The sequence below is a fragment of the Setaria italica genome, chromosome VII (genome assembly GCF_000263155.2).
Source record: "Setaria italica strain Yugu1 chromosome VII, Setaria_italica_v2.0, whole genome shotgun sequence".
NCBI lineage: Eukaryota > Viridiplantae > Streptophyta > Magnoliopsida > Poales > Poaceae > Setaria > Setaria italica.
The window spans coordinates 20,643,281-20,659,922 of NC_028456.1; the positions used below are offsets into that span (position 1 = coordinate 20,643,281).

The following is a 16,642-nucleotide window of genomic DNA, read 5'->3' on the forward strand; positions in this document are numbered from 1 at the left end:
ACCACGACCGAAGGTAATTAGTTGTAGTATAATTTAGATAGATAGGTTTAGATAAAATAGTTATATTGATAAATTAGAATAGTTAGGTAGAATTGTTAGATAAAATAGGTAGATAGATAAATTGACAGATAGATAGAATTGTTAGATATGAAAACTAATATAATTTGGTAGGTTTTTACATAGTAAACTAGTTATTACGATATTTAGTTAAGTAGCTGTATAGTTAAGGACATATGTACATATTAGGTGACATAGTTAATATTAGGTGACATAGCTAGTTAATATAGGTGACATAGTTAGTTAGTTGTATTTAGTAGTTAGTAGTCAATTGATACTATCTGATTTCATACTAGACTTAGAATGTTTGATTTATTATGGACTAAATGAATTGTGCGTCGTTATATTGATATACTAGATGGAGAACGTAGTGAGCATATATCACGGAGGCACCGTGGACAGGGATGAATATGGATGTGTTAAGTTTGTTAGCATGCAGTGAGAGGTTGCCATATTTGATGAGAAACCCTCGTTTAGTGAGTTGCTTGCCAGGGCTCGGGAGGAGTACGACGACGATGAGCAGAGGGCCGAGGAGCTTGGCCCGTCTCAGCTCCAGGAGGCTCCCTTGACTCAGCCTACACAGGTTGTAGGCACTAGACTACGTCGTCCACGTTCTCCTTACACTCCAGGCACCGACGCCCTTGGTCACAAGGGTAAGGGTAAGACTAGGAGGCAGTGACGGTTCTTATTGCGAACTTTGTATTATATGGACTATTTGTATATATGGACTTTCATTCTGAACTATCGTGGATTCTATTATGAATGTGTCATATGCTTGTATGTTTGTATTTATGTTCACTATTCATCTCGTAATTTTGTATGGATTGCATCAAAAAGTAGGGAAAATTCTGCCGAAATTTCGCTAACAAGTACCATTTTTATTTTCTGTGGAAATTTCACTATACTACGACTTCGAAATGCATTACATCACAAAATAAACATAGGTCGTCTACAAATTGCGTGTCCATACTTAAAGTGCATTATTACATGACAACATAATAAAAGTCTCACAGTAGAAAATATTGTTCATAAATAAACCATAGAACTAGAACCTAAATATGGCTACCGAGTGCTACGAGGCCACTTTCCCTTCCTTAAGGCATCGGGATTCTCCTCAACCGCTGCTTTCGCTCGGCGTGCCCGCTCAAGCTTCTTCTCTCTCTCCTCCCTGTTCGCAGCAACCCGCCTCCTTTCCTCCTCTTCCTTGTGCTCCTTTTCCGCAGCCTCCTCTATGAGCCTCTTCTCGTACACCTCCTTCCTCTCTGCATCCCAGCGCATCATATACTCCAAAAACTCCTTGTCTTCAGGATTGATCTCAGTGTCGATCCACTGCTCAAAATCACATAGCGGTGGATGGGTCTACAACAAATGCAATTGTTATAAAACAAAAAAATTTTGGACAATAATTATAAGACAACAACAATTCCTTACCAACATGTTAATGCGGCGCTGACGAAGTGTAGGTTCAAACGCAAAGTTGGAACACATCCAATACCTCTGCCTATACGTGGCATGTTCATCGGACTTGGCTACCTTGCAAGGATCGCCGCAAAAGCACATCGGCACTGGAACACCACTAGGCAGAGGCAATGGATCAAACGCATTTCCGGTCTTCTTGGCGCCATAACTACAATTTAGTTTATTTCGTTCTATGAATCAAACGCACTTAACAATAAACCTACAATTAAGGTTTTTTCATTTGATCCACAACAATGAGCATATAACATAACTACGTGCGCTGAGATTACCTTAGTTTCTTAGCTTTTCCACGCCTCGGCATCCTACATTTGCATGAAACCCTAAGTTCAAAAATGCAACAAATATATAGCAAATCGATGTGAAAAAAAGGTACGAGAAAAAAAGGTACGAGGGAGAGAGTATACCTTGCTCTTCAAGATCCACGGATCAAATGAGAGTTTCCTAAGCTACAATGTTGATTCGTAGTCTAGGGCGAGGTAGGGAGAGTAAAAACCCGAGAGAGTGGAGAAGAATGAGGAGGAACTCTCGGGCAGGAAGAAGGGTGGCGGTATATGTAGGGAGGCTTGGCGCCAGGGAGGCTGGCGCCGAGCCTTGATGCCACTTGGCGCCAAGGCTTGGCGCCATAGATCTTGGCGCCAAGCCTCGGCGCCACGTCAGGGGGCCGGCGCCACGTCGGAGGCGCGTGTGGGGGATCTTGGCGCCAAGCTAAGGGTCTATTTTCGGAATTAGTTTCACCAGGGGTCTATTTGTGAAATTTTTTCGCAAAAAGAGCCAAAATAAAAAAAAGTCACCTGAGGCAACAGCTCTGCTCCGGCAAGAAGCTGTCAGTAGACCCTTCAGAGGTGCATTACAACACCTTGTAGGCAACAGCTCCACCTATATATACAATGCGCTTGAATTCCCTTGAGAGGTGAAATTGCTGTGCGTTTTCAGGTGGAGCATGCGCTTGAATTCCCCTGGTACGCCACCTTGGAGCGGCTAGAGCACAGGAGGAACATCGAGCATTTCAAGATGGAGCGCTTCCAGATGCTGAAATCAGCGTACTGGTAACACGACGTGCCCTCTCCTTGGTCGACAGAGATTTTTAAGCAATCCCTGCTCCCGCAGTAACCGCCTGATGATCGAGTCTTCCAAACCTTAATTTCCATGCGTCGTCGGGTCAGCCTGCCTCCTCGTGCAGATGAAGAGATCGTAGCTCTGGCTGCTGACGGGTTCCGTTCCTCCCAGGCCGTTTACCAACAAGGCCGGGATGGCCGAGGCGGAGTGGAGGATGAGCGGGCGCGCGCCGTCGTTAATGGAGGAGTACATGGCGGCCGGGGAGCCGTCGTTCCCGCTGGGCCCCATCGTGCCCCCGTCGCTGTACCTCGTCGGGCCGGAGCTGCCGGAGCGCGCGGCGAGGGCCCCGGAGTACGGCGAGATGCTGAGGCGCGTCAGCGTCTGCGGCCGCCTCCTCAACGACCTGCGGACGTGCGCCAAGGAGAGCGGCGAAGGAGGCGTCAACGGCGTCCTGCTGCTCGCCGGCCTCCGCTACGCCGGCGGCGCCTCGTCGGCGTCCTCCGTCGAGGAGGCGGAGGGGGAGCTGAGGAGAACCGTCGAGGCCTCGAGGAGGGAGCTCCTGAGGCTGGTGATCAGCGAGGGCGGTGAGGTTCCCCGGCCGTGCAGGATGCTGTTCTGGAGCATGTGCAAGGTGCTGCACCTCTTCTACATGGAGGAGGACGGCTACGCCTCGCCCAAGGAGATGATGCGCGCGGCCAACGCCGTGCTTCTCCAGCCGCTGCAGGTGCCTCCGCCTTTCGGAGCGGCGGACGAGTAGGGGCCATATTTAAATCATGTGGGTCAGGAGGCTTGATTTCCACAACGATTAGCTAGTTTAAATCACCCCAAGCATGATTTTTACTGTCCATACCAGGACGTTATTAGAGTGTTTTTAAATGATTTTCTTGAATTAAATCTAACAATTGCGTAGGTCAATGTCTGCCTCTGCAAAAAAAGAAAGGGTAAAAAAAATAGGGAGTTCAGTGTTTGCCTTGAACTTGTGCAAGTCTGCAAGATACAAAGTACATGCAGATAGCTAAAACTTTAAAAGGAATGTTGAAAGTATATTTCAACGAAATTTCAGCGATTATTTTCATTATTCAGTAATCAGTACTAATATCAAAAGAACAGTGTCACAATTTTACATCGACAGATGCAATTTAGCATCCTTCGAATCCTGACTAAACTCTGGTGCAAGGGCATCCATTTTCGCCCGGCTCACCAGAACTCTTCACATCCTGAACTTCCTAGTGACGAACAACTATAAAAAAAACAAAACCGTTCACATTGACATCAGAGCTGTGTACCACGGGCCATGGACCTTCTCCGACACCGTGGCCACCTTGATCACCACCTCGGCAGCCTTCACCACCCCGTCGACGAGCTTCGCGGCGCCGACGCGGCGCAACGCAGCGTCTGCCAGCTTCTTGCCCTTGGCGCCGCCGCCACCCAGGACGACGCCGCGGAAGGCGCGGTGGACGGCCCGGGAGACCATTCTTGAAGACGGCGTCGTCGGGCTGGACGCTCTTGACGAACACCCGGCCGATCACCTGCCTCCGGGTCTGGATCCTCTCCTCCGACGGCGAGCCGACGGAGGCCGATGCACGGATCATCGCCTCCACGATCTCTCCGGTGCCGGCGTCAGGGGAGCTGTCAAGCATCTTCACGAGATCCTTGAAGAGTTCTGCTACGGAGTTTTCAACTTCTGCTGGAGTGGCCTTCGACTTTTCAGCCGTCAGAACTTGACGCAGGATCAGCATGCTGCAGAAACAACACAATTTGGATCAAAGTTAGCATACCACACAAAAAGAATTTATTTAATCTTTCTGGCGAACTAGATTGGAATCAATCAGACGATGAGATAGTTTACCTCGTAGAAATCCCGATCACTTTTTGGAATTGGCTCTGCACGGCCCTCAGCCTCTGCTGATTGATCTGGAAGATCTCAGGAGTTGTCTGCACTTTGCAGCCCTCTATGCCACTGACAATTTGCAGCAGGCCGATCCTTATCAGCTTGTCAAGCTTCTCACACTTGCACTCCGGTTGACCAGAATCGCCTGATGCCGCAGGTGAAGGAGACGGTTGCCCAACCGGAGCTCCATGGCCAGCTCGGAGAACCGGAACAATGGCAGGGGCCTGTCCTGCTGATGGCAAAGTCGAGAGAGACCCAACATGCTCACTCCATTCATCTTCCACGACGCTCTTCGACGCCGAGATTCATTTCAGGGTCAGGGGTAGAGAAGCTGGTGCATCGGCAGGAAGCCCGTAGCGATCGGCGAAAGCCTTGTGCAGGTACTCCACGCCAGCGGAGCCGCTCACGATCGGTTGCATCGCCATCTGGATACGCGCCCTGGTCACTTCTGCCTGCAGCTCCATTATTTCTTCGACGACGAAACGCAGGCCCTTGACCACGGCGATGACAAATGAGCTGACGCCATTGTCGCCAACCTCAGAACTCGCAGCCAGCTCGCTCAGTAACTTGTCGTGGCTCTTCTTCATCTCATCCTCCTTCGCAGCGGCAGAGAGCTTCCGGACCGTGTCGAGCGAGTACTGCAAGATCTGCCCCAAGTATTGCGCGTCCTGGTCCTGGGAGCCTGAACCAAGTACCTGAGACAGGATTTCGAGGTCGATTTTCTCAACAATTTCCTCCTTCAACTGCTTGGGAGGAGCCAGTTCGTGCAACAGATCCCTCACTTCCTTTACTAGGCTGATCAACTGACTGTAATCCGGTTTGTCTCCTCTCCTAGAGTCGGTGACCTTATCCCAGTACGCGTTCACCATGGTTTCTTTCAATCTCTTATTGAAATCCTTCTCTGCAGTATTAGTCCAGCCACCGAAACCGTCACTGACGTCCTGATGGAGCATTTCATTGACCATCTTCTCATTCTCCGTCACCTGCTTCGCCGGCGATGTACTGCCTGCCGACGACGACGAATCGATGCTCGGAGGGGCCGACACGTTGGCGACAGGCGTCGCTACCTTCTTCGATTCAAAGAACTTGGACCTCGCGTCAGAAATCGCCGTCTCCATCCGCTCGACGCCGGCGCCGCCGCTCAGCTGCCGGACCTTCCCGCGGAGGAGCTCCTGGTCGTCGACCACCTGCTGCCGGATCGCCTGCATGTCGTGGGTGAGATCGCCCGGTGCCTTCCCGTCCGCGGTGACCTTGCACGCCTGCAGCATCGACAGCTCGAGCTTGCACGCCGCCGTGACGAGCTCCTCCTCCAGGACCCTCGCGTCCTTCACCTTCCACACCACGAAGCGGTAGAGGTAGGAGCACCACGCCCTGTCGAAATCGGCAAGCTGAGCCCCGAACCTCCCCTGACCAGCTGGCCCCTCGAGTATCATCCTCGTCAGGAGCTCGAGCTCCCTGACGAAGATCGCCGCCGACTCCATGAGCTCCGCCTCCCCGTCGCCTCGCCCGCTGAGGACGGCGCCCGGATGGGCCACGATCATGTACGCGGAGAGCACGACCCTCAGCGAGTATCTGCTCGTGGCCGTGCCTGAACTTGCGGCCGCCGGTGATCTTTTCGTCGCTCCCTTCGTGGTACGAGGTGCCTTCCTCCGTGGAGGGGGATTGACGTGTTTCAGGAGGTGGTCGACGTTCTCCACCGACGACGAAGCTGCCGAGTGGGAGATCACGAGGCGTCTCTCCAACCGCTCCAGCAGCGCCCTCGCGGCCTGAAGAACCGCAGGGGACTGCATCGACGTGGCCAGGCTCTCGAACTGCATGTCCTTAACGGAGCTCTCGTTGATTCCCTGGGAATCGTAGGCCTGAGCCAGCGCGAGCGTCGTCTTCCCGGACCGCACAAATCGTTTCCAGCATCTGAAGTGCGAAAAGAAAACGCAGCCAAGCGACGAGGGAGCCATTTCATCAGTTCGTCGGAGTTAGCTTTGTTTCCCGCGTACCGGTTCGGCATTCATCCGTAGCCGTCCATCTACCTACCATATGCTGGCATTCAAGTTTGGGCTGATCCCCTCTCTGACTTTGGTTCGCGATTTTCCAAATCGAACTGCACTGACATGAGGGTATCGAGAATCAGTAGTATCAGGCTGCACTGACATGGATGCATTCATGTACATGGAGGATCAGTAGCGCAAAAACAGCAGGACATCAATCAATTAGTACGACTGTTCATAGGATATCCAGGTTATCACATCACAGGCGCAGGTTCGGCTGCAAGGAGAGTTCTTTCTACATAACACGTGTGCAAACACTTTCAAAGTTTCAGTGGTGCCTCAAGTCACCAGGGGAGGGGAAGGGGAGCACAGGCAGGAAAGGAAGAAGAAAAAAAGAGGAAAAAAATCTATATATTGATCATGTTTCATGCTTCTATTTTGCGAAAACAATTCTCACTAGTGTAAAATCTTCTCTTCCCCGTCAGACATCAGTTCAGTTCGTAACAGGGTGAAGAATGTTGGAATTGTGCGGTGGCAGGAGTCTGATCCAAAAAGATTCATGCAACTATTCAGTCCATGGGAGGTGCCCGGAGAAAGGCACCGGGCCGCAATAGGAGAACAGACCCTTCAACTCCGGGCAGCCATCAGGGTATGGGATGGTCCGGTGAAATGGGTCCCTCTTGAGCCTCTTCACGTGGAGAGAGCCTAGGCATCCATAGGGATCTTCCAGGAACTGAGCCCTCACAGCGGCTTCACCTTTCAGAGCAGCCTCCCTTGCAGCAGGCGTTGCTGGGGTACCTGTGAAGAAAAATCTTCCTTCTGGGAATCCAAGCGCTGTTCTGTGCAATTGCGCAAACCGTTCCTCCTTGAAATCATAGCTTACGACCTAAGCAATGAATGTTTAGAAGTGTTGATTAGTGAATAGCATCCATCAGAACTCAGAGAGTTTGGATTGAAGTTCACAAGGAAAAATCATCTCCTATTACTGCTAAGCACGAAGGTGAAAAGGTTTTTGCAAGACTGGTTTAATAAGAATAGAAGCTTACAGTTATGTTTTGTGGGTATCTTCCAGTGAGTTCTCTGAAACGGCAGACACTAAACAGGAGGTTTTCAAAACTATCTCGGGCATGCTCCTCAGTGAGTGCCCGGCTCCTTACACTCTCATCATTCCCTGTGCAGATACATAGAAACTATGAGAATCTTACAAAGGATAGCTGGAAACTCAAACTTGGGGGCACGAACAAAAGGGTGCTAATAATACACTAAGGTGACAGATGAGAAAGTAAAATGTATCAATTTCAGGGAGCATTAGCTTGTTCATATTCTGACTATCCATGCTCAGATATAAATCCATGCATTATTTTTTGAAATAATAAATCCATGCATTATACTTCTCCACATAAACAGACAATTCAACTTTTCATGCAGTACTAAGCAATGGCATCCAATAGAAAATATGAGGCTTAAAATCATCATTTTAACTCTACACTCTCAACTCCAAAATCAATTCATGCTTCAACAAATATGCTGCACTAACACAAGCATGGCATTTGATTAGAGCAACTCAGTGCTCACTGGTCAGAAGTAATTTCACATCATGGCCAAATAGACCATTGGACCTTGACAGGCTCTAAGTTAAGGGTGATATGATTACCAATTGAAGACTCAGACTAAACATTTTCAAACATATATAATGCCACCGATCTTACCAAAGCACATGAAAGAAGAAATGACCAAATAGATCAAAACTCACCAAACCAGCCTTTGGACTCCGCAATCGCCCAATAGCTCTGCGCCTCACTCCTCGGCCCGGCATCCTTCCTCGTCTCGCCACCGCTGAACAACAGCAGCGCGCCCTCGTCCCTCGCAGCAATGTCCACGCCCTCCTTGATATGCGCCAAGAACGTGGCCGCCTGACCAGGGTGCTTCTGGTACGGCTCCAAAAACCAGGAATCCTCACGGTCAGTCTTCCCGCAGCTGGCGCTCGTGTAAATCGAATGCCCGGCCACCATGACGAGGTTCCGGAGGTTCGGGAACGGATACTCCCCAACCTCACTCGACCACGCGCCGCCGCTCCTCATCGTCCTGAACCGGGTCTCGTACACGGAGAGGAGGATCAGGACGCTGAGGCCGAAGGACAGCAAGATGAGGGCGACGGCCACGGGGTGCGCCTCGTAGAAGTAGCGGATCCTCATCACGATCGAGGCCTCGAGGTGCGGGTTCTTGGGCTTGCGGCCCTTGCGGGAGACCCCGGACTCGAGGTCGAAGTCGACGCCTCTGGGGTAGCGGAAGGACTTGGGGCTCCCCGGACCGAATCCCTGGCTGCTGCTCATCGCGCTCAAGAACTCGGCCTCTCGGTATCACGCGGGCAGCGCATCAAGCTGTCCTTCGGTGAACTGAGAAGAAGCCCAGATCCAAAGCTTGGGCTCGAGAAGATGCAGGTATGATGCTGTTTGGTACCAAATCAAGATCCGCGGGTGTCGTGCGAGCCACGCGAGTAACCGATCCCGGGAGGCAGCCTGCGGAGATGAAAAATGGGGCGCCAGTTAGCGCGATTGCAGACCAAATCGAGAGGCTGCTCCAATGATCATGGAAGTAGAGATCCCACCTTTGAGGTGCCGCCGGGAACAAATCGGTGAGCAGTCGCGCGCCGGGCCGGATCTGCCGAGGCGAATGGATAGCAGGCGGCGCCGAGGGAGGAGATGCAGCAGGAGAATCTGGCGGGAGGGGTGGCGACGCGGGCCAGCAGGTAGCAGGATGGGGGCGTGGCGTGGCCGGGCGGCACTAATGGGAGGGGCGGACGCCGGCGTTGCTCGGGCTTCCGCTGTCTCCTCTGCCGCTCTGCGCGCGCTCCGGCCGGGGTCGACGCAGGGGAGCGAAACCGGGGTTCACAGACACAGCTGACTTGGTCTGGCTGGACCATGTCTCGCCTCTCACGAGTCACGAGGAGGCCCTTGACATTTTGGAGGTTATACAGAAGTTTTAAAAAAAAACTGTTCTAAGCTCTAATAATCCAACTGTATCTGGAATTACGCCACAAGTAAAAGCTATCGATTTATCATCTGGCACAAACTTAAGTATACGTTGGCCAAAACATTCTAACATGGAATGTTTGGCACAAACATAAGTATACACTGGACAAAAGATTCTAACTTGGAACATGGCATGGATCAAAAGAGAAATTCATTGTGAACTTTTGCCATTTTAGCATAATGTTTAGTTTATCCGTAGAAAATAACTGATGCAGTGAACAAGATAGTGCAAATGTGCAATGCCACATTTAAGACACGACAAATTGAAATGAGTTCAAACTAAATGATCAGAAGATTTAATTATTAGAAAAAAGCCTAGAAATTAGTGTTTACCCTAACCACTCAGTTACTATGCAACTTAGCATGGTTATTGGATCACCGGGGAGGAGGCAGGGGAGGTAGGGATGTCATGCGGCGGCGGCTAATGAGGAGGTTGGGACCGTGGAGCGGTGGGGTGGCGGCGGCGGAGGAGGTGGCGGGGATGGCGTGCAACAGGTGAGCCACGAATGGATAAGGTGGGAGGGAGGGTATGGACAAGTGGTGATGTTCAAACTTGAACTTAGCTGCTCTAACATGCCTTTCTATTCAACTCTAGGTCCAATGATGTCTTCTATTATCTTTTCTTTTATGATATGTATATGTATATGTATATGTATATGTATATGTATATGTATATGTATGATAATGCCTAGGAAATGCCTAGGTCAATCTAGGTGTGCCTAAGCTATAGGTGGCGAGGGTGCCCTAAAATAAAGCTCTAGGCGAAGGGTCACCGCGCCTTTAATAATCTTGACTATGATATATTGCACATATAATAATAGTATTATATTTCAAATAAGGAAATGCTACGCGGGTTAAATGAAATTCAAGATATTGGTTGCGGATGGTCTAGTACACAGTACCTGCTCGTAACTAAAAAATTTTAGACGTGTCAGTAGTATTCGAAACACAACTATGAACTATCAATTTATTTTGCATGATAGTAGTCGAAGTCAATGCAAATTTACACGAATTATCCACGTTTTTATATAAATCTTTAAAAGTAAAGCCAAAATTCACAAAAAAAGAATTATATATATGCAACTGTGAGCGAAGGTGGTAATTAACAAGAACGTGGATCGTGTCACATGAGGCCGTCATGCATCATGACTCTGAACTCCTCGAAGGAGAGCACGCCGTCGCCGTCGAGGTCGAACCTGCAGATCATGGCCCTGCACTCGTCCAATGCCACCTGCTGCTGCTGCGACCCCACCATCAGCCGGCCGAGCATCCGCTGCAGGCTCGCCGGCGTGATGTACAGCTCCCGGCCGCCCTCGGCCGCCTCCGCCGCCGCCGCGTCGTCCGCGTACATCCCGAACGCCGCCCTCAGGCACCGCCGCCTGCAGTCCTCGTCGCCGTCGTCGGCCTCCGCCGCCTCGCGGGCCAGCCCGAGGAACTCGTCGCGGCTCAGCAGGCCGTCGCCGTCCGCGTCCGCCGCCGCGACGACGGCCGCGGCCTCCTCCTCGCCGAGCGCCGCCGCCATGCAGCCGCGCAGCTCGGACGCCGACACCTTGCCGTCGCCGTCCTTGTCCAGGGCGTCGAACAACGCCGCCGCCGCCGCAGCAGCCATTGGCCTCGATCGATCGGCCAACGATGATAAGCAGCTGGAGGCCAGACTCTGGACGCGGCTGAACGATTTTGGCTAGTGGCCAGGCTAGTTTGTGCTACGTAGGTAGGTGGTTTGGTTGGTGCGTGTTGGCTACCTGGCTAGCTTATGCTGTTGGTTTGAGACCTGCTAATTAGGAGAACTAAATATGAGCTAATTATAAAACTAATTGCAGAACCCTATGCTAATTCGCGAGACGAATCTATTAAGCCTAATTAATCCATCATTAGCAAATGGTTACTGTAGCACCACATTATCAAATCATGTACTAATTAGGCTTAATAGATTCGTCTCGCGAATTACACTCCATCTGTGCAATTAGTTTTATAATTAGCCTATGTTTAATACTCCTAATTAGCATTTAAACATCCGATGTGACGGGTGTTAAACTTTAACACTAGTGAGCCAAACAGGCCCATAGAGGGAGAGAGATGTCAAATCGAAGGTTCTCGCAGCCGTATGCCCTTCAGCCCTTGTTTGACTAAAGAAGAAAAGAAATTAATTATAAGAGGTGGGCTGCATGTAATTTCCGTGTCATTTCGGCAGGAGAGTGTGCATCGTGCCGTACTGCCGTACGTTCAGAGTATATTCTCCTATGGAAGCAAGAACCGTACCAAAAAAAAAGAAGGTAAGAGCTTTATGAAATTATTTTTTTATCACCTAACCAGGAGCAATTGGTCGAGTCAAATACGCATCATGGTATCTTTCTTTGCATATCAATAATGGAGGGTTTTCCACTCCAGCTAATGTGCTTTCAATATAAAGCTGGCCAAGAGCCTCTCCCTCCCAAAAGTCAAATACACATGAAATGTAGTCACTAATTAATACTCTCTCCTTTCAAATTGTAGCTCGTTTTACCTTTTCTAGATACATAATTTTGTTGTACCTAGATATAGATTATGTCTATAAATATATAGCAAAATCTATGTATCTAGAAAATCCAATACGACCTATAATTTGGAATGGAGGCACCGACTAATTTCTTTCTACCACTAATATCTAAAATTTAAGAAACCTATTTTTTAAGTATGCATCTCTCTTCTTAAGATAATATATTTTTAAAGATACAGCTATTTTCAGTGGACAATAGGATGAAATGTCTCATGACAAATGGCAACCAGACGATAAGGAATGGGCAAGTTGACTGGACATGTTAGTGAACAACCAACAAGGGCATTTGGTAGTGATGATTCAGCAAAACACCACGCTTAATTGCCTAGGTGGCCGTGTTTCATGTTAGCATGGATTGATCAGGTAGGACAAATGGCTTACTGAACCTAGAAACAAAAGTCTTGTAAGGCTAAATTACCTCCTTAATTTAAAAAAAAATTAAGGGACAAACTTGACCGCCGAAACAAAGTCGAGGGGCGAAATTGTACGTGCGCCGTTGATCGATTTATACAACTGAAACTGATGTGTTGTCCAATTAATCTGATCGAGCACCGTCAACTCTAGCTACTCCATATGGCATCTCTCATCTGGTACCAGCTCTCGGTCGACCACAGTGGTCGGCGCCGTTGACGCCGGCAGGTGTGTCAGCTGTGGTTACCGTGCGCACGACGTCGTGCCGGCGTGGCCGCCATGAACCACACAAACATAGCTGCGGAAACAAAGAATAACAACTTGCGCTGAGGGTTTCTGCAAAATTTCCAGGAACTTTCGCGCTTCATTTTGGATCGATGAACACACACCCTTGCGGCCCACGTTGCACCGTCGTCATCCGTGACGGTGATGGCCAGCGCCAGCGCGTTTTTTTTTTCTTCTCCTCTCTGCTGCTTCTTAATGAAATACTTGCCCAGGCAAGTTCTCGAAAAAAAAAACTCTACCATATGCTCCTGTAACGAATAGTGAACAGAGACGTTCGGCATCATGGTGTGTGGCTCAAGCAGCGTGGCGAGCTTGTCGACCTCTCATCTTTCAGGGCAGAGTAGTCCTGGTCCGTCCCCAGGAGCAAGGTGCCGCGCATTGCCCTATTCCATTCAGGCTTCAAGCAACGGGTCCCGCGCTCTCCCAACACGCCCAGTCGAGCTAACCGATCACTCCCCCTGCCGCGGCAGGGCAATGGAGCCCCCCCTCGATTTTTTAGGAGGAAGAAGAAAAGAAGGAAGGGAAGTAAGGGGAAGAAGATGGAGTCCCTCCTAAACTCACGGGCAGCATCCGCCGCTGATTGGGTCTCCCACTCCCCCCGAAAGCTAATCCATCGGGAGCTAGAAAAGCGACCCAAACAAGGAATCAGGACATGATTTGTTCAAAGAAAAAGGCACTGCAACTGCATGCAGATCTTACAGTCTACTCTACAAGCAAAGACCTATGTACAGACTACAAAACCAGTGTCTAACTGAACAGCAGCTGCAAAGTGGACGTTGAACCTTTTACAGCACTGGCAAATACAATCAGGGCAATATTCACAGAACGGCAACAGATGGCTTGTTGGGGCCTTGGGCCTGCCATGGATCACGTCGACTTGAGCCTGTCCAGTCTGAACTTTGCCTGCGAAATGCGCCAACAGACCAGATGCTATTAGTAATATGCAGTGGCACGGATCAAGTTCAGCACTAGAGAACTTCTCAAGCTGTGTGAGATAAAACGCAGAAGCAGAGCTAACCATCATGGAGTGGATGTCATCAAGGAGGGGCCCAAGCAACGATGCGAGCTTCTCGATCTCATCCTTCAGAGTAGAGCAGTCTTGGCCCATCCCTAGGAACATGCTGGTGAAGATCTTCTTCTCAGGGATGAGCTTCAAAGCTATCTGCAATCGACCAAGCCATCGGATATTCAGGATCGCGCTAAAAGATCCAACTTCAATCAGGCTGAAGCCTAGAAAGCGTCGCATTTTTGCATAGCGGCATAGGTTGGACCCAAAGAATTCAGTAATTCCCAGACCTTGCATGCCGCCGAAGAGATCCAGCCGTGCCATGGCTTTAGGCTGACCTCGTACGCAGCTTCCACAAGCTGTGCAAGGTCAGAGTCCTCCTCTAATCTCTGTAACAGCGCGATTGCGAAATCCATGGATCTGGCGACGTTAGAAACAAGAAGAAAAATATTACAGGAGAACAGGTATAGTTGCAGCCTAGTAAAGTAGTAATAGAACAGAACATCATCGAGTAATGGCAAATGGAAGATTTCAAGTAGGTTGACAACACAAGGAAATTAAAGAACAAACAGTAGGTTGCTTAGGTGTTTGCCTAGCGAGCCACAAGACGGCCCTTGCACAGCTATCGACCTTCCGTGCAGTGCCCTCCGTGACCTCTTTCTCCACGATCTCCGTTAGCGTAGAGTACTTGGCTGGGTCCAACAAGTACAGCTCCTGCAGCCTCTGCAACAGGCATCCACTGTTCAGGGGGAAAAAATACCAAGTGCAGTTTGTATGTTTCAGGAGAAAACAAAAACAAAAGGCAGTATTGAGCCTCAGCCGTCTGTGTGGGTCACCTTTGCTGAGCTGCTGAACACAAACGGATCATTGGACTCGATCTACTTTTGGTTTTGGGGTGCTACTTTACTTTGTAGGCAGGTACAGTACAGTCACCTACAAGCTATACAAACACTGAAACACCCTCCCTGTTGCATCAATTATAGAAGTTCCATGCCATCCAACTCTTTCTTTCATGCCAAGACAAATTTTTTTTTGAAAGCACAGGAGGGGCAAGCCCCTACTGGATATATATATTAAAAGTAGATAAAGAACAGATTTACAGGCTACAAGATTTTGCCCAAGACAATTGCTAACCCACTTGGCCATCTCCATCAGTACCTTGCCTACAAGATTTTACCCCTAGGACCTTCTCGCCCTCATCTTTATCTTTGGAAACAAAATGATGGCAAAAACTTCATCTTCTCGCAAAGAGAGACACCATCCTTGAAAGGGACGAGACACGAGCTGCCGTCCAAAAACGTCCCCCGGGGGCCGGATGTGACCGGAGCAGTTGAAGAAGAAGGCAAGGCCTGTGCGCGGCACACGCGAAGGGCCCATCCGTCACCCCCCCGGCGAGAAAGCAGAGATTTTTCGCATCAGGACGCTAATCCTATCGCCTTTGTCTGACGACGCCCCTCCTCCTCTCCCTTCAAACCCGTCGCTTTCTGCAACCCAAGAATTTTAAGACGCCAGAAAGAGACCCTCCCCAGATAAGAACTCAACTAAGGTCGTCGACGAGTTTTGTTTATCCATTTGGGTAAAAATCACTGTAAAATTATACTGTAGCTGTGATGAAGAAGTGGGGTTAAAATAAGCAGAGGCCATGACACGACCCTGACCGGATTCCGGATGGGATGAACGGACGGACCCAGTGTTTTTGGTGCCTAGCCGTGTGGCCTGAACGGGGCAGGGGCAAGCAGAAGCAGCCACCGGAGTGACGTGCCCCTTGCTCTCTGGCTGCGTGCATGGACCACACCAACAGTTTCGAGATGCGAATTCATGTTGCCATTGGATTCAACTCGCAATCTTCTTTTTGGTTTCTTTGCTCTCTCATCTCTCAGTCCCAGGCAAGGTATAGTAGAGCAATTAGAGCTTTTTGCAGGTAGGCGTCTGATGGAGACTCCGTGCCTACTTTGCAGGTGTAGCTCGATCAGTAGCTCGAGGCTCCTCTCCGTGCTATTTGCAGGTACTATCAGGGTTAATCTATCAAGGGGCGATGATGGCGGTTAATCCTAATGATCCGGACTGGAGACAAGAGAGGCCTTGTTTACTCACCTCGATGTTCCGTTGGACGTCGAGCCTCAGCACGGCCATGGTCGGCCCGATCTTATCTGCAGACACAACCAACACACCAGCATGGACGGCGACCAGTCGCCGATTAACAGTAAGAAAAACATCAAGAGAAAAGCAAAAGCTGCCAAGAGGAGGATGCAAAAGAAGTTTGGCCATGGAAATGGAGAGCAACCATGTGTAAGTGTAACCAAGAAGGAAAGGAGCCTTCAGGCCAAGATGATCAAGAGGACAAGAGCAGACGGCGGCCGAGAAGGTACTCACCTAGCACCCGGAGGAGGAGGTGCGACAGCGCCAGGAACGGCAGCGTGGGCGGGGACGACGCGACCGGCTTGCCATCGCCGCCGCCGACGCGGCCGCAGCTGCAGCCGCAGCCGCGGTGCTTGGTGAGCTGCGCCGGGGACAGCTCCGCGATGGCCAGCCTTATCTCCGACCACTCTTCCACGCCGCCTCGATCCTTCTCCTCCTCCACTTCGTCTCCCGCGTCTCTATCTCTTTCTTCGCCGTCCCTGTCATCGTCCTCCTCCGTGCCGGGGCCTGATGCTCCTCCTTGCTGCAACTGCCCGCCGCCGCCGGTCAGGGCAATGGGTTCTCTCTCGTCCCTCTCCCTCTCCACCATGGACACCCGGTTGCAGTTGCACCCTCGAGCTAGCAGCGCATTCCAAGCTTATCCTCCCTGCCGCGTGCTCTGAGAAGTGAGAGAGGGGATCAGAGCAACGCAACCAGCAGAGGCTTTGACGAGACGGTTCCTTTAATTTACTACTGCCTCCAAACCGGTAGCAGGCCTCGAGACTC

The 16,642-nt window shown here is 50.2% G+C and overlaps 3 protein-coding genes and 2 pseudogenes across 3 annotated transcripts; 1 reads left to right on the forward strand and 4 right to left on the reverse strand.

Moving 5' to 3' along the window:
* Positions 1 to 3,349, forward strand: part of LOC101772509 — a 6,000-nt pseudogene extending 2,651 nt beyond the window's left edge.
* A 504-nt stretch (positions 3,350 to 3,853) lies between these two features.
* LOC101772915 lies at positions 3,854 to 6,438 on the reverse strand (annotated as a pseudogene).
* Positions 6,439 to 6,661: 223 nt separating this feature from the next.
* Positions 6,662 to 9,412, reverse strand: LOC101776966 (uncharacterized protein C57A10.07). Its single transcript, XM_004975618.3, has 4 exons — positions 9,077 to 9,412; positions 8,222 to 8,987; positions 7,515 to 7,639; positions 6,662 to 7,354 (listed from the first exon to the last, which is right to left on the reverse strand). Exons 2-4 carry the CDS (start codon positions 8,799 to 8,801, stop codon positions 7,034 to 7,036), a joined length of 1,026 nt encoding a protein of 341 aa, XP_004975675.1. The 5' UTR covers positions 8,802 to 8,987; positions 9,077 to 9,412; the 3' UTR covers positions 6,662 to 7,033.
* A 1,041-nt stretch (positions 9,413 to 10,453) lies between these two features.
* LOC101773327 (probable calcium-binding protein CML25/26) lies at positions 10,454 to 11,236 on the reverse strand. Its single transcript, XM_022827905.1, has one exon. It carries the CDS (start codon positions 11,107 to 11,109, stop codon positions 10,624 to 10,626), a length of 486 nt encoding a protein of 161 aa, XP_022683640.1. The 5' UTR covers positions 11,110 to 11,236; the 3' UTR covers positions 10,454 to 10,623.
* Positions 11,237 to 13,368: 2,132 nt separating this feature from the next.
* LOC101777374 (glycolipid transfer protein 3) lies at positions 13,369 to 16,628 on the reverse strand. Its single transcript, XM_004975621.4, has 6 exons — positions 16,112 to 16,628; positions 15,833 to 15,888; positions 14,331 to 14,461; positions 14,029 to 14,158; positions 13,751 to 13,894; positions 13,369 to 13,635 (listed from the first exon to the last, which is right to left on the reverse strand). The coding sequence occupies exons 1-6, from the start codon at positions 16,464 to 16,466 to the stop codon at positions 13,600 to 13,602; spliced, it is 852 nt and encodes a 283-aa protein (XP_004975678.1). The 5' UTR covers positions 16,467 to 16,628; the 3' UTR covers positions 13,369 to 13,599.
* Positions 16,629 to 16,642: the final 14 nt, after the last annotated feature.